The sequence below is a fragment of the Pseudorasbora parva genome, chromosome 3, assembly GCF_024679245.1.
Source record: "Pseudorasbora parva isolate DD20220531a chromosome 3, ASM2467924v1, whole genome shotgun sequence".
Taxonomy (NCBI): domain Eukaryota; kingdom Metazoa; phylum Chordata; class Actinopteri; order Cypriniformes; family Gobionidae; genus Pseudorasbora; species Pseudorasbora parva.
The window spans coordinates 58,048,346-58,067,740 of NC_090174.1; the positions used below are offsets into that span (position 1 = coordinate 58,048,346).

The 19,395-nt window shown below is 37.5% G+C and overlaps 2 protein-coding genes across 4 annotated transcripts in view; both read right to left on the minus strand.

The window, feature by feature from the left end:
* Positions 1-19,395, minus strand: part of crybb3 (crystallin, beta B3) — a 783,391-nt gene that overhangs the window by 692,546 nt on the left and 71,450 nt on the right. The gene's annotated exons all lie outside the window — the stretch shown is intronic.
* mapkap1 (MAPK associated protein 1) overlaps positions 1-19,395 on the minus strand; it is a 63,358-nt gene that overhangs the window by 18,237 nt on the left and 25,726 nt on the right. For both annotated transcript variants that reach the window (XM_067439633.1, XM_067439632.1), the window contains exons 6-7: positions 17,963-18,139; positions 13,553-13,662 (exon numbers count right to left, since the gene is read on the minus strand). In XM_067439633.1, the coding sequence (XP_067295734.1) occupies positions 13,553-13,662; positions 17,963-18,139 (287 nt within the window). The remainder of the gene's footprint in view (positions 1-13,552; positions 13,663-17,962; positions 18,140-19,395) is intronic.

Sequence of the window (19,395 nt, forward strand, 5' to 3'; positions counted from 1 at the left end):
AAGGCAATACATTGCATTAGCCAGTACACAACTGTAAGTTGATTGAATCTAGCTACCATTTAAAGCTTTGAGAATTAGTAAATGTATCTGAAAGTCTCTTCTGCTCATCAAGGCTTCACTTATATTACAAAAAATACAGTAAAAACAGTAATATTATGAAATATTACAATTTACAATAACTGTTTCCTATGTGAATATATTGTTGTGGTGTAACAGGCAGCGGGGCGAGGGACCGCGAGAGCGGGCCGGTGATTAATGTTAACGAGTGCCAACTGCGTGGCACACCGGTCTCGTCTCGCGGCCATGTGATGGGAGCATAAAAGGAGGAACAAGAGCTGCGGAAGACGAGAGAGGACCAGGCCTGGATTTTATGTTATGTTTTATTTTGTGTGTTTGCGGGCAGTCGTCCGTGAGGGGCTGCCCGCGGTTTTACTTTCGTTTTGTTTATTTCTTTTGAATAAATGTTGTTGAACGTTCGCCTGTTCCCGCCTCCTTCCTTCCCATCTACAAACTTCATTACATTGTAAAATGTAATTTATTCCTGTGATCAAAGCTGAATTTTCAGCATCATTACTCCAGTCTTCAGTGTCACATGATCCTTCAGAAATCACTCTAATATCAGGGTTCCCACTCTTTTTCAGCGATCCTTTTCCAGGACATTTCCAATTTTACTACGACGGGAATAAAAGACAAGGATTACACTAAATATTGCTCTCTAAAGCCCTATTCGTATAGATTAGTATTATCTGGGGACCTCTGGTGATTTGTCTGCGATCTTAATCCTGTGTGAATCGGCCATGTCTGTAATTTGTCAATTAAAAATTCCCCCGCAAATTACCTACCATATTTCGCCGAACACCGAGGTACTGTGATAATAGTAGTCCCGTGCGAATCGGGATCTGTGATTTGGCCACAATTAGGCGGATCCTATATCATTTTTGCAAGTTTTTTTTTTTTTCCTGTGCGCATTTCTATCTTTATCTTTCACAAAGAATGGAGGCTCCTGAATAATGCGCACCGTTATAAATTACTATTAATGTTAATACTATTCTTGATGAAAAACAGAACAGAACAGTACTATGACAAGCTTGCTTAAATGGGTGCTTTTACTAACTTAGAAACTAAATCTTCCGCCGTATATTGTGATTATTGTCAGCTTCCCCCTCGTAATAAATGAAATCTGACTCCAGCCGCTAGTCTGTGCTCAGTTAAGTTTTTAATTGTAGCGTCTGTACTCTTAATTACTATAGAATAAGTTTATTACTAAAAAATAATCAAAATGATATCGTCAACACTTTATGATTTCATACAGCTATATCTCTAATGAAAAAACATGTGCAAGTCTTGACATCATACACGGGAGAAGTGCCACACAAAACTTAAGCCCGTTTCCACCACAGGATCTTTACCCAGGAACCAGGAACTTTGGGTGGTACTCTGTGTGTTTAGACCGCAGGAACCAGGGTGTAATAATCTAAATGAAGTTCCGGGTAAATATTTCCACCTCCAAACGGCCCTGCTCGCGAGGTAGTACTTTTTCAAAGTTCAGGAACTTTCGAGGGCGGGACTTGGGCGCTGAACATGCTGATTGGCTTAGCTCACGCAGCCTTTTATTTCAACCGGCATTTTTAAAAGTCTTTTGCGAGGTTCGGTCTACGTTCAGTAAATATCAGTCTTGCTCTCTGTCTGATGGCGCGCGTTCGTCTCAGCCATCTCACGTGCAATGTCCGTAATCGCTGATAATAATATACATTGTCATTTTAAATCTAGCTTTACAAGCTTTCTGAATATGCTGCTGAATCTGCATATTAGTGCTCTTTTCTGTCGTTGTTAATTACCTCTTAGTAAACCTATACAAAACCAGCAAAAGCAGCACAGCTTGAATCTCTTCCATACTCGTTATACATTTTTTTTCACCATGTAAACGACCTGACTGATTACTTTTAAGTGTGCGTCCTTACATGACGTGACAGCGCGCGCCGCAATTGCAAGTTATAAAGTCAGAACTGTGAAATATAAACTCACTAAATAGTGAGTAGTAATAAAAAGTGAGTCTTTTCCCTAAAAAATTAATTATAATTTATAATCACAATTCTAAGAAAAGTAGTCAGAATTGCAATATATCTTGCATATATTGCGACTATACTATACGACTATATATTACTGACTATATCTCAATTCTGACTTTATACCACAATTGTAATTTTATATCTCACAATTCTGATTTTATTACTCGCAATTGCAAGTTTATATCAATTATGTGATTAGGTAGGTGCTAACCAGTTTAGGCATACGTTTGAGGAGTTAATAGCATTATCAAACTGCTGCGAGTGGCAACAACACTAAACATCGCACTTTCTGCAACCAGAGATAAATGTTTGGGCCAATGATAATACTCAAACCCCCAACTTTAAAAAAAAATATTTTACAGGACAACAACAAGGTTTTCCAGGACATTTTACATGTTCTCTAATTGCCCTTGCGTTTTCCAGGACTTGAACATTTGTCATCAGTTTTCCAGGTTTTCCAGGACGAGTGGAAACCCTGATATGATGTACTGCTCCAGAAACATTTATGATTATTTTCAATGATAAAAAAACCCACTTCTGCTGCTTTATATTTTTGTGGAAACATTTTATATTTCAGCATTTATTTAAAAACAGAAATCTTTTGTAACAGACACTTTATTGTGGCCTTTTCTAAAAGCATTAATTTCATTAATTAAAAAAAACAACAACTTTTGAATGGTATTGAATATGGCAATAATATACAGTAATACATTTATAAAGAATTCAACTGATGTGCGGTCACAGGTGTGCATATATCAAAGGTTTCAACGATCAGATTTCAGAGCCGTTTTATAATGAATCTTTAATAATCGGAAACCAGATGTGCTGTGGGGAGCTACAAATCCAATCATTTCTTGTGCATGTGTCATTAAAATATCAAGCCAAGTACTAAATAAAACAGCTGATGCTAAATACCCACAAATACAGCATCTACTGAAAATGTTCAGCTTTGTATTATGTCTCAATGCATTCCCCCTAAGCACATAAAGCATAACAGTCACGGTCTTTCTCTTTCGTTTGAGCTCATCTGTAGTTCACACACAGGCACACCGACCCCAAACCGCAGCCGTCGCCGCCTTCCAAATGTCACCAACATTTACCCTGATAAGGCTCACAGGAGGCATTCAATCGCGCTTATCTCCCCCAGCAGACCCACAGAGCTTTACAAACCCTGAGCCGCTCATAAAACTAGTCATATTTTACAGTGCGCACCCTTCCTACTGTCCACATGCCTACCATTATATGTTCACTCAGTTTAACTGCAAAAACGAGACGATTGTTAGACTATTAAATAAGTTTTATTTTATTTTTTTACGTTTTAGTATTATTATAAAAATAGTTGTGTAAAACTAATATACAATAAAAAGATGGATGGATGGATGGATGGATGGATGGATGGATCCATAGATAGATGAACCGATAGACAGCGTTAGAATGATGGATGGAACGACAGACAGACAGACAGACAGACAGACAGACAGACGAATCGATTGATCGATAGATAGATAGAATGATGGCTGAAACGATAGACAAAGGTAGAATGATAGATGGAACAATAGACAGAGCAATAGAACGAAGGATGGAATGATAGATGGCACAATAGACAGTGATGGATGGACGATCAATAGAACGAATGAATGAACGATAGATGAAATGATGGATGGATGGAATGAAAGATAGATAGATGGAACTATAGACAGCGGTAGAATGATGGATGGAACGATAGATGGAACAATGGATGGAATTAGAATGATCGATAGAACGAATTAATGAACGATAGATAGATAGATAGATAGATAGATAGATAGATAGATAGATAGATAGATAGATAGATAGATAGATAGATAGATAGATAGATAGATAGATAGATAGATAGATAGATAGATGGCTGAAACGATAGACAATGGTAGAACGATAGATGGAACAATAGACAAAGCGATAGAACGAAGGATGGATTGATAGATGGCACAATAGACAGAGCGATGGATGGACGATCGATAGAACGAATGAATGAAAGAAACATAGATAGATAGAATGATGGATGAAACGATAGACAACGGTAGAACTGGGAAAACTGGGAAAACCAGGTAGCTGCTGGTAGAGGTGTTAGTGAGGCCAGCAGGGGGTGCTCAACCTGTGGTCTGTGTGGGTCCTAACGCCCCAGTATAGACCCTTTTACTGTTTGTACACAATGATGACGTAGCAACGTATGCGCATGCATTTTGGCAACAAACTGTGGCGAGAATCAGCAGCATGTCAAGCTACGTGAGCGGATTAAGCAACACAAACCGAGAAAGTTATTTTAAAAAGTTGACTTTATCAAATGGTATTCGGCTACCAGATCCGTGTACTATAGTGGAGTGGATAGAAGACGTTAGCAGATGGCCAGATATAACTTAGTGGTCGGATATATACGTATTTAGTTGAGAAACCGAGCGTGTACACCCGAGACAAGCATATAAATCACTGGATGCTTATGAATACGTTGTCTGTGGGCATGTAAGTTACAGAATGTCTAATACAATTTTCTACATTTATTCTTATCCTTCACACAGACATACATTTATTATTTTCCTTACATTTTATGTTATTGATTCGTGTCGACACTTCTGTTTAAAGTTTAATTTTGTAATGCTATAACGTTAGTACTTTAATAGCAACTATGTTGCTTGCATACATTTCTCAGATGGTTATTTTGCAATTAAACTATTAATAAAATCATTACAAATGAAGTTGATAAGTACTGTGATTATTGATATGATAATCTGGGGGTGGGGGTACATTATACACACCAGTGGCAGCCAATGTTGGGAGGTTTATTATAAATAATTAAGTTTCAAGTGCAGTAAATGTTTTACAAAAGATTTTTTTTATGCGAGCATTTTTATGTCTTCGTTCCAATCAATGCATTTAATCGCCTGCGTACCGCCGGTTCTTCTGAAACGGCCGTGATCCTGTCAGAATTCTATAAAACTTAAGCCCATTGGTGGAATAGCGATTAGTGCAACCAAAAACGCAACAGCCAGATGCTGGGAATACATTTTGATGCTGGGAAACCGTTTTGATAAACTTTCGGAGTTGCTCACACGTTAGAACCACTAGGGAACAACACCACTTCCGTTGCCAAAATGCACGCGCAACTCTTTGATCACGTGGGCTGTAAAAGGGTCTATAGTGATGGGGACACTATACTGACAAAGAGCACCGTCCTTCGGATGAGACGTTAAACCGAGGTCCTGACTCTCTGTGGTCGTTAAAAATCCCAGGATGTTCTTCGATAAAGAGTAGGGGTGTAACCCCGGCATCCTGGCCAAATTTGCCCACTGGCCTCTGTCCATCATGGCCTCCTAATCTTCCCCCTATCCTGATTGGCTTAATCACTCGGTCTCCTCTCCACCAATCAGCTGGTGTGTGGTGAGCGTTCTGGCGCAATATGGCTGCCGTCGCATCATCCAAGTGGATGCTGCACATTGGTGGTGGTTGAGGAGATTCCCCCTTCTATGTAAAGCGCTTTGAGTGCCTAGAAAAGCGCTATATAAATGTAATGAATTATTATTTATTATTATTATTAGAACGATAGATGGAACAATAGACAGAAAGATAGACCGAACGATGGACAGAACGATGGATGGATAGATGGATGGATAGATAGAACGACAGATAGAACGATGGATAGATAAATGTTTTCTGGGGTTAGGGGTTTGTTCAAATACAAATGTATTAAATTAATATATATAATGGAAGGAAACAATCGCTCAACTGCTCAACAAAGAAAAAGAAAAAAAAAACAGCAAAACAGTGAACGGGTGCAGGAGAGAAGGCAACACAGTGGACAGAAGATTGGATCGGTGGTCTCTTGTCTCCAGCGGGTAAATAAACAATCAATACTCATCTAAATGCAGATGAGAGCACGGTCCGCGCCGTCTAACGTTTCTCTTCTGGACCAACTACCCCATCACATCCACTCAAGATGTCTTCTGAGACACCACCTCAGACTAGAAGAGAAACAATCTCCTGCAAGATGGGATACTGGGCCGGGACGGGGCAATGGCTCACTGCCCACAGGGCAATTCTGTAGGTTTATTTGCAATTAAATTCCCTCTGAGGGCTCTCTGGGGCTGCTGTCAAATCAATCCGTCTCTGATGAGGCCGTACATCAAACACAAGTACTCTCAAACCACTGGAACTAAATATATAGTATTATATAACGGAGTGTGGCCATACTTTTAACAGCAAGGAGTTTTTCTCTCTTTTTTTAAGCTGAGGCATGTCTAAGATGTCACAAATCCCGGGTTTGTTTTTATGCCCCAGAGACTGAGCCGGCTGTTCCTCTGATACCTTTAAAAAGACAAAGAAACACGGATCTCACTAAGCCAAAGCATTTATTTTTCTCTTACTCTCATAGTCTTTGTTGTTTCTGTCAAACACTTGCTTGGTTTTGCATAAAGAAATGCCAACAGATTGAGTTTCCAACCCAAAATAGCATCCGAAACATTCTCACGTTAGACTATTTGTGAATTTCAAAGTACTAAATGGTTTGAAGTGAAAGGTACTTGTCACTGTGATGGATTATCTTTCACATTACTACAGACAGTTTAGCTGTACTAAAACAACACAAGGTGTTTTCATATTTGAGGAAAGGAATTGAAATAATGTGACTATTTATAAAAATAAATTAAAAAAATAACACCTACAAATCAAACAATAAAAATTATTGTTAATAAATATAATACAACGATTTAAAATATGCCAAATCTGGATATAGGAGGGAATTCTAACCCCCGTTTCACACCGCAAGCGTGAGCAGCGCGTGAGCTGCACTTCAGTGTAACTACCCCGTGACTGCAGCTGCAGACGCGCGAGAGTATTCACACTGGAAGCATTGGTGCAGAGTCACAGCAGCGGCTTCTACAATGATAGAGCCTATATCTGTCTGAGTATAACACACTAAACTAAAATATTTTTTTATTATATTATCTGGCTAGCTTACTTTACTTTTTATAATACTTTCACCCAAACGGAATAATTAAAACAAGTTTAAATGGGTAAATCTTCTACAGATGATTTTTATTCTTCGTTTTCTTTAATGACATCCAGTTATTGTTAAAACACACCACATGTGCTTCTTGATTTACACACCACACTTTTTTGTGATTATATTTATTTTGTCCATCAAAAGTGTGCTTTCACTTTACACCATGACTGCAACTGCAGACCCAGAGCCTCTCTGAGTATTAAATACTAAACTAAACTGAAGTTTATTATATTTTCTGGCTAGCTTACTTTGCTTTTTATAATACTTTCACCCAAAAGTTTAAATTGGTAAATCTTCAACAGATATTTTTAATTTTTCGTTTTATTTTCTTTATTTTTCAAGTTTATTTTTCAAGTTATTGTTAAAATACACTACACGTGCTTCTTGTGTGCATTTTAGGCACTTTTCTGTGAAATAATATTTATTTTGTCCTTTAAAAATGTGCTTTCACTTTAATTGAGCGTCAGAAGCGTCAGGCGCTTTAGGAGTGCTTCGCAGCGCAGCAAAAATAGGCTCGCTGCCGAAACTCACGTGACACTCCTGCTGCTCACGTGACGCTCCTGCTGCTCACGTGACGCTCCTGCTGCTCACGTGACGCTCCTGCTGCTCACGTGACGCTCCTGCTCCCGGTGTGAATGCACTCATTGATTAACATGGGCGGCGAAAAAAATACGCGCTGCTCACGCTTGCGGTGTGAAACGGCCGTAAAAGTGTGATTTCTAAATCTGGCATGGAAATTATTAAAATCTTCAAAAAATGAATTGGAATTTCTATGAGAAATATAGATATTTTTAGATATTTCAATCTTATCAGGTAGAAATGTACATATGGGATTATGGATAATATATTATATATATATATATAAAATTAAATACTGTCTTGAAAAATTGTGAGATTATGATTATAAGAAGAAATTGTTACAAAGGGAATGTTTTTGAATTCCCTTTCTGGCTTTCTGATGTATACATTTCTTCATCTGCTGTTATTATTGAAGATGTAGTTTTTAATAATAAAGATGTTGTTATATTTTTGATACTGCTTTATAATGTATTACAGCTTACGAGTAAGAGAGTTGAATATTTAATATCATATTATTGCAGTGTTTTTTGCTTTTTGTACATTTTAATGTCACATGATTCGTATTTTTTGTCACCTGTGAGAGTCTAATTTAGATGATTACCAGAGAGTTGTGTTTTATCCCACGTTGGTATTGTGCCTGATGAAGTTCAATTCAGCTGAATATAGTTGTTCGGAGCTGTTATTTTTAGTGTGCGGACATCACGCTTCTTTTTTCCATTACTGTTATGTTGTTGTGCTGCACCTGAGCCCAATTAGGGTGTGTGGGATGTGCACACATTTGTATTTTTGAGTCTTGAAAAATGGTCTTGTTCCACAAGGGTTGAGAACCACTACCGTAGACTAGTCAATTTGGTGTCAATGAAGGAGTACATGAGCCATGCTGATGAGGCTGTGAGGATACAGGAGGCAAAAGCGAAGACTATAGCCCTTTTAAACTGACAGTGCTATCTCGCAGCGCCCTTACTGCGGTTAACTTCTCTCTCTGCAGGCTTTGACCTCAGTGTGTGGTAAATCCAAGAGAGATGAGGCTCCAGTGGCTCTCCCCGCACCATCGTTTTCACTGCGTTTCATCCATTTTTCCTCTAATACACTTCTGTTCTCGCACCATTGCTTTCCATTCTTTATGTGCACTTCTCCATCTCTGAGTCAGTCTGTGGCTCAATCTCTTCTCCTCACCCCTCTTATCTCACCACTGCCCCGGCTCATCATGGCCATCAAAGGGGCGATCCGTTACCTGTGACTTTTTGTATTAAAGTCTCTGGCCTTATCAGATTCCGCCCCATTCGGCGATGACAAATTAGGACGGCACATTGCCACGGTTATCGGGGCAAATCACAGCAGACGGCTTCACTTACTTTCTAAGATGAAAACTACACACACACACGCACAAATTTCAGTTCGACTGACAATTCAAAGGTGGCGGCATTCATTTTATCATGCCGAAATGTAGATAAAAGGGCAATTGACCAAAAAAGTTTCAAAAAAGGTTTTTTTGTTTTTAACAATCTTTTCAAAACTAATGTAATGGATATTTTCATGAACAATGTGTATAAACAGGTTTCAGTTGTTAAATAACATTTCAAAGTCTTTCAATTCAATTTGTAACTGTTTTTATGTCAGGCGGTACAACCAAATAGTTGTTGTATACTGTAGTTGTACCACGGAAATTGTACCAATTTACCCATATTTGAAAGTAGCCATTTTTATTATTTGAGAGACTATGTACTAGAGTTTAGATTCTTTGCCCGAGCCCGAGCCCGAAACGACCCGCTGGCCGGGTCGGGCTGAGATTTGCCTGCACTATCCTCGGGTCGGGTAGGGCCGGGCCCGTGATCAAGCGTTTTTTTTTTTTAATCATTAGCCTACTTTACTAGTCTAATTGGGTGGGCAGAAAGCTATGCTATAATCAGAAATTATATATACATTTGGCAAAGTAGGATCTAATACAACAACTAAGAAACAAATGTGTAGGCTACAAAGTTGCACAAGTCAGGATTAGTGTAAAAATGCGTGTTAAACTCACAGCTCGAGCAGTGATGGAGCGCAGCGTTATAAACAGAAACGCTCTGTGTCAAGAGCTGCTCGCGTCAACACTGCACTTTGCTTAATTAAATATCTTCGAATCGTTTCGTTTAAAAGTGGACATTTCAAGCTTTCTATACGTATATTTCTCATGTCTGAGAGGCGAGTAGCTGCTGAGTTTCGGTTTATTTATGAGACGCGCACTCCAGTTCATGAGCAATGAAAGCGATCACTCCCACGACTTCACCTCACGATTATAGTCTGCTATTTGCTTTTTATTTATTAAATCCAGGCAATTGGCCTAAGAAACCTTTTTTAAAATTAAAATACAATTTAAACTAAACGAAATAAATGCTTTCTACAAAACAAAACTTAATATTAAACTAAATATAACCACCAAAATCATTTCTGACCCACTCGCATCTTTTCACTCATCGAAATCAGGTGAAATGTAAAAATAATATTATAATATTTAAACATAAATATGAAGGAAAAAACGCATTGTTTAATGGCTACAACAAAGTAAGCTACAGATAAAAGTCTGAGCTGGATTTGAGCAGACATCAGTTTACCGGTGAGCGGATCATGAGCGTGCGCCTGCGGATTATTGAGCGGAGTCACGTCAGCTTTATTTATAGCCTATAGCGCTTTTAACATGATGATTGTTTCAAAGCAGCTTCAAAGTGTTAAACATGAAAATATTGCAACAAAATGTTATTCGGCTGTACAGTCGCTGTGGAGAAAACTAAAAACTAAATGTAGTTTTATCATGAGCCTCACCAGTCCGCTTCGCTGCGCTTTGCTCATTACAGGCTCGTTCTCGTCAAAACGCCCACGTATTGAACAATGGTCGGGTTTAAATCGGGCTCGGGCTCATAATTACAGTTAATGTGTCGGGCCGGGCCAGGCCGGGCTCGGACACAACGTTCACAGGCTCGGGTAGGGTCGGGCTTGATTTTTTGAGCCCGATCTAACCTCTACTATGTACTCACAGATCCTCTGGATGATGCATGATTATGTTATTATCTGGTCGATTCATAATAAAAGTGTCATGTTTGCAGTTGTGCCGCCCTGACATTTGAGAATATAAAAATTGCCGAACAAACTACTGATACTTTTAAAATGTGTTTATACAAAAGGTTTTAAACCTAAAATGATGCCATAGTAGTTTTTAATTTGTTAATATTAAGACACCATTTCAAATAGTTTTCTTAGTATTTGTCAGGGATGTGATTTTTCCGGATTAATCCGGAATTCCGGATTTTCCAACCTGAAAATGTGACCTACGTACATCTTGCAGATCTGTAAAAAAATAAATAAAATTGGTCGGGTAGACCGTCATCTCACAGCCGTCACCATGGTAACCCGGGACGAAACCACGATCGCGGGATGCGCAACAAGGACTGTATCGTGACAAGAACATCGCCGGATTGGATGATCTGGGTATGTATTATTGCTTGTGTCTATATATAACCTATAAGTTACTAATTTGACTTTGTTGTTGATTGATTAGATGATCGATTTTGATTGATGTTCCACTATGGCAGGATGTTTAAGCTGCATTTAACATTAACTTGGCAGCTAACATTACTTGTATTTGCTAGCACTAGCTATAGGTATGCATGGAAACAGCGCGCTTTTCGGCGCCCCCCGCTTTTTTCACGTCAGTTTGGGTGACAAAGTCATCTGAAGCCATTCCATAGCTTAACCCTTAAATGCATGACTGTTTTGCCAAACATTCTTACATATTGGGGTCGTTAGCAACCCGGTTCTATATTTAACATGGATAACGTTAGACCTCTACCTGTCGCGCGATAATATATAAAACTCCTCATGTTAGAGTAACAGCTACAGAAGAATAAAATAAAACGTATTTTGTTACCTTTTGGAGCTTGGAAGGGTTCAGTTTGAGCAGATGTTTAATACCATCATCATATTTCCTCGTCAGAGCTGGTTTACCAGTACATTCAGCATCTGCCTCATATTCGCGATCTCCAGCATATTCTCCAACTCATTTTCAACGTCTTCAAAATCAATATTTTGCTCACTGACAGCTTCTTGACCACATCCATCATCAGTGACATTGACACTAATATTTGATTGTGTTTAGTAATTGCTCTCTGCAGTAAATCACAAAGCCATTTCAAGTTTTGCAGATTATAATTATTATTGTTTCGTTTTCTGTCAGAGGTAACTATGAGTGAAACGTCACTTCATCATTGTGTATCAGACATCGCCACCTTGTGGAATAAATGTGAATTGCACCCCATTTCATCATTATAGATTAATTTATCATTGTGCAAAAAATATATACGTACAATCCTACACACCTCGGGTCGTTAGTGACCCTATACAATTTTGACAAAAAACTAGTGAAAAAACAGGCATTCAATTATAATTCTATTATTTTTTTCTTGTTATATTGTTTAAAATGGATTGATTGAGGAATACTAAGAAGGTTGATGTCCAACTTTAAAAAATGAATGAGGAGCAGGGTAGTGAATGACGTCTCGGGTCGGTATGCATTTAAGAGTTAATGTGAGGGACATAAGTCTATTTGGTGTTTTAGTTTAATCGTGCAGCACTTCTGTGCCTGTCTGTTCACATGAGGAGCCCAGTGACCCCGTGGATCCAATATGTTTAATGGCAGAGCAGACATGGAAAGTATTGTTTCTAAGCTATAGCAACTTTAGTGTTATTCAAGTGTTATTCCATTCTGCGCTCGCGCACCTCTGCTCTAGTTTTCAACCTTTCTGAAGAGCGGATAGACATACAGTACATAGTCAAACATGTAAAAATGAATATATTTTCTGATATGGATTCTTACATTCTAATGAAAATTTTCCATTATTTTTGATTTCCAGCATACACAGACTCATGGCCAAGCTAGCACTGAACAGCCCTGAATTAAAGTCTATCGAACAGGGGGTCAAGAATCTTTTTTGAAGAAAAATTGAGGCCTTCTTTTGACATGAAAATGTGCATGTTGCACATTTAGCTATTAAAGTTGGGTAAAAATGCATCCAGCAAATAATTTGTTATTTTTCATACTGTACAAAAAAGTTGTTACAATAAAATGTATTTTTTTGTTCAAATAAGTTGTCATGGGTCCTGCTTTATTGTCCGTATTGATCCGCCACCAGTTTGATCGGCGGGTGGGGGTGGGGTTGGTCTCGGTATATTTTCCTGCTTTTTTGTCCTTAGCCAATCACATGCCTGGTTTGTTCGGAGTTTCACAACATAACATTTTAAGGGTTTAAGATAAAACATAAAATAAAATGCATTATTTAAATGTACTAAAAACAAAATAAAACTGAATAGGTTAAAAGAAAAAAGTGATATATTTCATGAAGTTATCAAATTATTTTAAAAGAAAATAATCCTCTTGGACACAAAATATGCACGTCATGTCATTGAAGCATTAGTGTTGTTATTGAGTTGAATTGATTTTCTTAACTGAAATAAAATTTAAATATTAGATGAAAAACTTAAATGAAAATTAGAAATGTTACCTTGATAATTAACTAACAAAGTTGAAGTACTAAAATTACTAAAACTAAGATGGAAATAAAAATAAAGATAAATATAAATACAAATTACAAAAACAAACAAAATTATTAACACTTAAAATGAAAACTAAAAATAGTTTACTTAAATAGTCTACTAATGCTAAGCAAATTCAAAATATGAATATATTGTCTAATAGTAGTAAATAAAATAATAGTAGAATAAATTGCAGGCCAACCAAAATAGATAATCTTACATTATATATAGGATCATAAGAATATAATCTTGAGTTCAAGAAATATCTATTATTTCACATTACGTGAACTATCAGATGTCTCACCTGATCCTTTCTGGGAGCCCTTCCTCTTCTTGAGGGCCTTCTGCAGAATATCCTTCATGGTCACTTTCAGGCTGTCCATTGGGATCAGGGAGAACCCATGAGCGGCATTTCTGTGGGTGAGGAAGGTAAAACATCCGTCATATTGAATAAATCTTTCACGTTTGAGTTAGATGCAAACTTCCTGTCCATCAGAGCATCAACACCGAGATCATGCCCTCAGACTCTCAGGATTGAGCTTTGAGTCAACCCATGGCTGAGCATTACATATTCAAATATATGAACCTCCAAGATTAAATCAAACCATGTTCAAGGTAAGTTTCACATGATTTAGATTTTTTTTGTCCTGAGGAAACTATTGGTTAAGAATTAGGCTTATGGCCACAAAAGAATTAGGGCTTTCACAATTAAATTCAAGAACTTGATATTAAAAAATCCTTGATTGCAATTTACCCATGTTGCAAAATACCAGAAATTATCCGTTCCATGGACGAAAACCCTTAAACCGTATCATTAGACAGTTCTCTAAGGCTGCACAGTGTATTAAAACCATACAGCATAGTGCTATTGTGAATTCACAAAGGCTGCGATTCAGTTAAATAAATATATTCCCTGCAGGTTTAAAGGTTCAGTGTGTAGTATTTATAAGGATCTGTTGATGCAATTCACAACCACACCACTAATACCGCTAAAATAAACACACTGCACCTTTAATATACAAATGCACTTTAATTATAAAATGACAAAATAAAGGTTTAAACCCTCACTCTGAGTTTGCATGTCCACATATTCTTGTTCACGAAATCACAGCGGCTGCATAGCAGTTCTATTGTAAAGAAGCGGACAAATATTAAAGATTAAGATTTTTTTTTTTTTTGCCCAATATGTAACAAGGATTTTGATCTGCTGTAAAGTGTAACAACACTATAGGCTGTTGGCGCCTTCTGCAGGCATTTGTTATACTACATAATGTTAATTATTACGTTTATATTATGTCTATTATGAATTTTAAGTTTTTGATTATGATTGCTTGATACTTTATTTGAACCAAAAATGACTCCCTCATTGTTATATGTATTTTAAGTCATTTTAAAGGCTTAGTACGTCTTTGCTTAGGTCTATTTATTACCACAAAAATATCCAATGAATCAATTAATCATCAAAATAATCAACCAATTACGCGATTGCCACAATAATTATTAATCGACAGCCTTAATTGTGAACATTATGGTAAAAATATTAAGAAAGATTTATGTCAATTGAAACAAAATATATGTTAACTGACATTAAATAACTAAAATTAGACATGTTTTTTTTAAATATATTTTAAGTTGAAGCACTGAAACTGAAAAATGAATTTAAAAAAAATAAATGACCATATTTAAAAGCTAAAAATTAATTATAATGACAAAACTAAATTACTTTAACTTTAACTAATAAACACTATAATAGTATATTAATGATGCTAAAATAATACTTCTATTAATGCTATTCTTTCATTAAGATTTATTGAACAAAACCATAATAAAGATTGGCGGTCAGCACTTAAAATTTAAATGTGAGAGCCAGCGATTTCTACAGGATTTTTGAACAACAAACACTTTATCATTAATCTTTAAATTGTTTTAAATTTTAATTAAAAAATGACTGAGTCATCTGAGCTGATTCAGTCCATGATTCAGACCAATGACTCGCACAATCAAGTCAGACCGATTCAATTGATTCACTAAACAGAACCACTTTACTCAAAAATGCAAAAGAAGCCAATATTTTTGTGCAGATGTAGTTTGAGAATCACTCTTGAATCTCAGTATAACGCTACCGGTGCGAGCAGTTGAGCCCAGTGTATACATCTGTGTCAAGTGCACGCAGAAGGTACGGCGTACCATACGCATAGATGCTTTACATAAGCCGTACCCTGACGCGCAATGACAGTGTAAACCATAGACTGTAAAAAAATATGGACGTAGTGTCCGTGACGTCACCCATAGGATTTCGATAGGCCGTTCTGAAGCTTAAAGTAGGGCGAGCTGGGCGGTGCCATCTTGCGAGCAAGTCATCGCGAGTCACTCCCGGATAACAGAAAATGGGCAAAAGGGCGGGATGTGGGCGGAGCTTATGTGACGCAATGACCATAGACGGCGGATAAATGGCTATACATCTGTCACTCAAAGTAACCATGCCCTTAATTATGCAGAACTTTAAGGCTTTATATAACGTAAACAAATGATAAAAAAAATTCACCCCCCTCACGGTTTTCATGAAGGTCAAAATTAGCCTTATAGGCCAAACCCCCAATTTGTAAAAGGCTGTAAACATGTTTTTTTTCTGCTGTTAAGATGGGGAATTTTAACATGGGGCTCAATGAGATTCTGCTCCCTTCTGGAGCCTGTCACTAGTGGCCAGTCGATGAATCAGAGTTTACATTACTTCCGTATTGGCTTCAAGAGAGATCGCGGGAGGTTGCCGCTTGGTGTGAACAAGCCACTTCTTCGCCTTTTGTCTCGAGACTGGGGGTTACCATCAGCATGCCTGTGGACACTGCCCACTAGCGGTCTGCATGTGCATATTGACGCGGACAACAACGCAGAACTATAAATGAAAACCAACGCGTAACTTGCCGAGTACAGAATACGGCGTAGGTCCTACGCAGAAATATAAATCAGCCTTTAGTGTCAGAAGAAAAGCTTGCACACAAGAGTGTATTGTACTCTTAAGTGGCCGGCTTGCTTTATCAGAGCACATCCTCAACACAACAGGGCCGAGGGACAGTCCACGAGTCAAACTTTGAGCACATGGACGCATCACTGCGATAGACTACATCAACAGAACAACAACCCCAGGCCAGAAACCGGAAAGCGCACACTATCTGGACAGAGGACTCGCGTGTCCACTTCCATTTAGCAGTCCTGACCCGTCAGCCTCGGGCCAGGGTTTCTGACAGGCTTCACATCAGGCCGGGGATTCGGCAGAAGAGGTCGCCTGCCCCGATGGCCCACTGAGGGCCAAGCACTGGCTCAGTTCTCGCCCAGGGTCCTGCAGTGCCACATCAGTGGTCCTCTCATGAAGGGAGCATGCAGCTGACCCACAGAGCTCTGAATACTAGCCGATGGCTGAGAGCTGATGAATAAATCACAAATAAATACAGACAAAAGACAAAGAAAAGTGCAAAGCAGCTGGGCCACAAATACAACTTTTGTATATATATATAAAAACTAAAACTAAATGAGTTCATGCCACAGGCAAATGGCTACTTATAATGAAGTTATACCACCGTTCAAAAGTTTGGAGTCAGTAGACTTTAATGTTTTAGACCAAAGTCTCCAATAATCACCAAGACTGCATTTATTTGATTACAAAAATACAGTGAAAACAGTAATATTATGAAACATTTCAATTACTGTTTTCTATTGTAAAAGGCAATTTATTCCAGTGATCAAAGCTGAATTTCAGCATCATTACTCCAGTCTTAGTGTCACATGTTCATTCTGATATGAGGATCTGATGCTCAAGAAACATTTATGATTATTATCAATGTTGAAAACAGCTTAAGCGTTCCTTAATATTTCTGTGCAAACCAAGATAAAAAAAATTCCCAGGATTCTTTGATGAATAGAAAGTTCAAATGAACATTTCTTTGAAATTGAAATCTTTGTAACATTTACATGTCTTTGTTACTTTAGATTACTTTAATGCAACCTTACTGAATACAAGCATTCATTTCTTTAAAAACAAAAACCATGCAGACCTCAAACTTTTGAACGGTAGTGTATCTTTTTTTTTTCATCACTGGTGAAATGTCAAAGGACCAGTTCACCCAACTGTGTAAACAAACTCAAATATTGGTAATCGGTGCAAATATCATCCAATCTAAACAAGTGCAGGAAAACGCATCAAATAGTCTGTGATACACATACACAAACAAGCAGAAGCTTCACTGTACAACCCAAATTCAGTATTACGACCCAAACCTTACTTATCAAAGGCAGGACAGTCTGGCAGGGAGCCATTCAAATCCAATTAGCAACTTCGAATTAATAGGGGGCTCCTAATGCTTTGTCAGCCACATTAACCAAACAGTTGATTAGAGATATTCCCAAAAGAACAGAAGAGCAACAATCTAATTGAGAGCTCAAAGACGAGAGCTTCATGGAGAGGCATGTGGAAAAACTCTCCAACAAACTTAAAGGATTGAGTGTTTAAGACTTGTGTGAACGGCCAGGCATTTAAACCTAAAACATTAAGATAGCTCTCATAAGAAGTTTCTGTGAAGAGCTTGTCAAAAAAATCTGTTCCCAACCCATTTGACTTCTATTAAGCATAAGGTGTATTATGACTTTAAATGTGTCGTTCTTCACAGAGCCAGTAGTAGAAACTGGAGGTGATAAATTCAGACTTAAGTGGCTTTCTTACATTCGAACAAAGAGGGACTGTTTGGGCCCCAGTCCAGGAGATGAATACTTCTCGACCAGCGCCAGCGTGCTGAAGCCAAACTTGTGGATGGGCTCATTGGAGTCCAGCGGAGGGAAGTCTGTGTCCACCTCCCCATCATCTTCAGCAATGTGGAGACAGTAAGTGTTGACATTTTCACTGAGGAGGCAAGAAAGGAGAAAATAAGAGAGATCAAACCCAAAGAGAGTAAAGCATGTTTACTAAGGTAAAATCCTTGTTCCCATAATAAGAAACAAAGGCATATATTGGTCATTAGTAACACATTTCATATGTGTGAATACATTGCAATGAATTTCATTTATACAATCCCAGTCAAAAGCTTGAAATAATTAATATTTCTTTTTTTAAGAAGTCTCTTATGCTCACAAAGGCTGAATTTATTTGATCAAAAATATAGTAAAAACAATAAAGAACAACTGTTTTCTATTTTTATATATTTTAAAAAAGATTTTAAAATATAGTTTTCAGAAGCCATTACTTTAGATATCAATCACATGATCCTTCAGAAATTATTCTAATATGGTATATGGTGTTCATATATTATAAAAGTTATAATATAATTTGGTGTTAGAACTATTAATAATTGTTGGTTATTGTTATTATCAATGTTCAAAACAGGTTTTGCTACATAATGTTTTTGTGGAAACCACATTTATTTGATATTTAAAAAACACTTTTTTAACATTATAAGGTAAATGTACTTAGGTAAAATACCTCCAAATGTTTTGAATGGTATTCCACACACACACACACACACACACAAAAACATTAAACAGCAAAAGCAGTGATTGAAAATAATTAGAAATGTTTCTTGAGCAGCAAATCATCATATTAGAATGATTTCTGAAGGATTGTGACACTAAAGACTGGAGTAATGATGCTGAAAATTCAGCTTTGGTCACAGGAATAGAAAACAGCTATTTTAAATGAGTATAATATTTCACAATATTACTGTTTGTACTGTATTTTGTATAATAAATGCAGCCTTTGTGACTATAAGAGACTTAAAAAACATGAAGAACAAATAAGTTCTCAAAACTGTCTTGTATGTAGTTAAGTTCTGTCTATGGCAAAGTAGTTCTGAAGGACTCTTTCTAAAAGCTCTGGTTTGTTGAAGAAGAGCAACAACAACAACTACAGGGAAATCAAACAAAAGCACACAGACACAATTTATGAGTCAGGACATGTAAATGAGGGCTATTCATTGAGGCCAAAACATTGAGCGCTTGTTGGGATGCGGCCTGGCACAGAATGAGGATGAATCAAAAGAGAAGCACTGGGAAGAGTTAACTTCACTGGTTTCATGGTTAAACCTATTGTTGTATCATTATATATAGTGTAGGCTGGCAGCATTCCAGATTACTTTTGCCCAGAGCTTTGTTTCATATTATAAT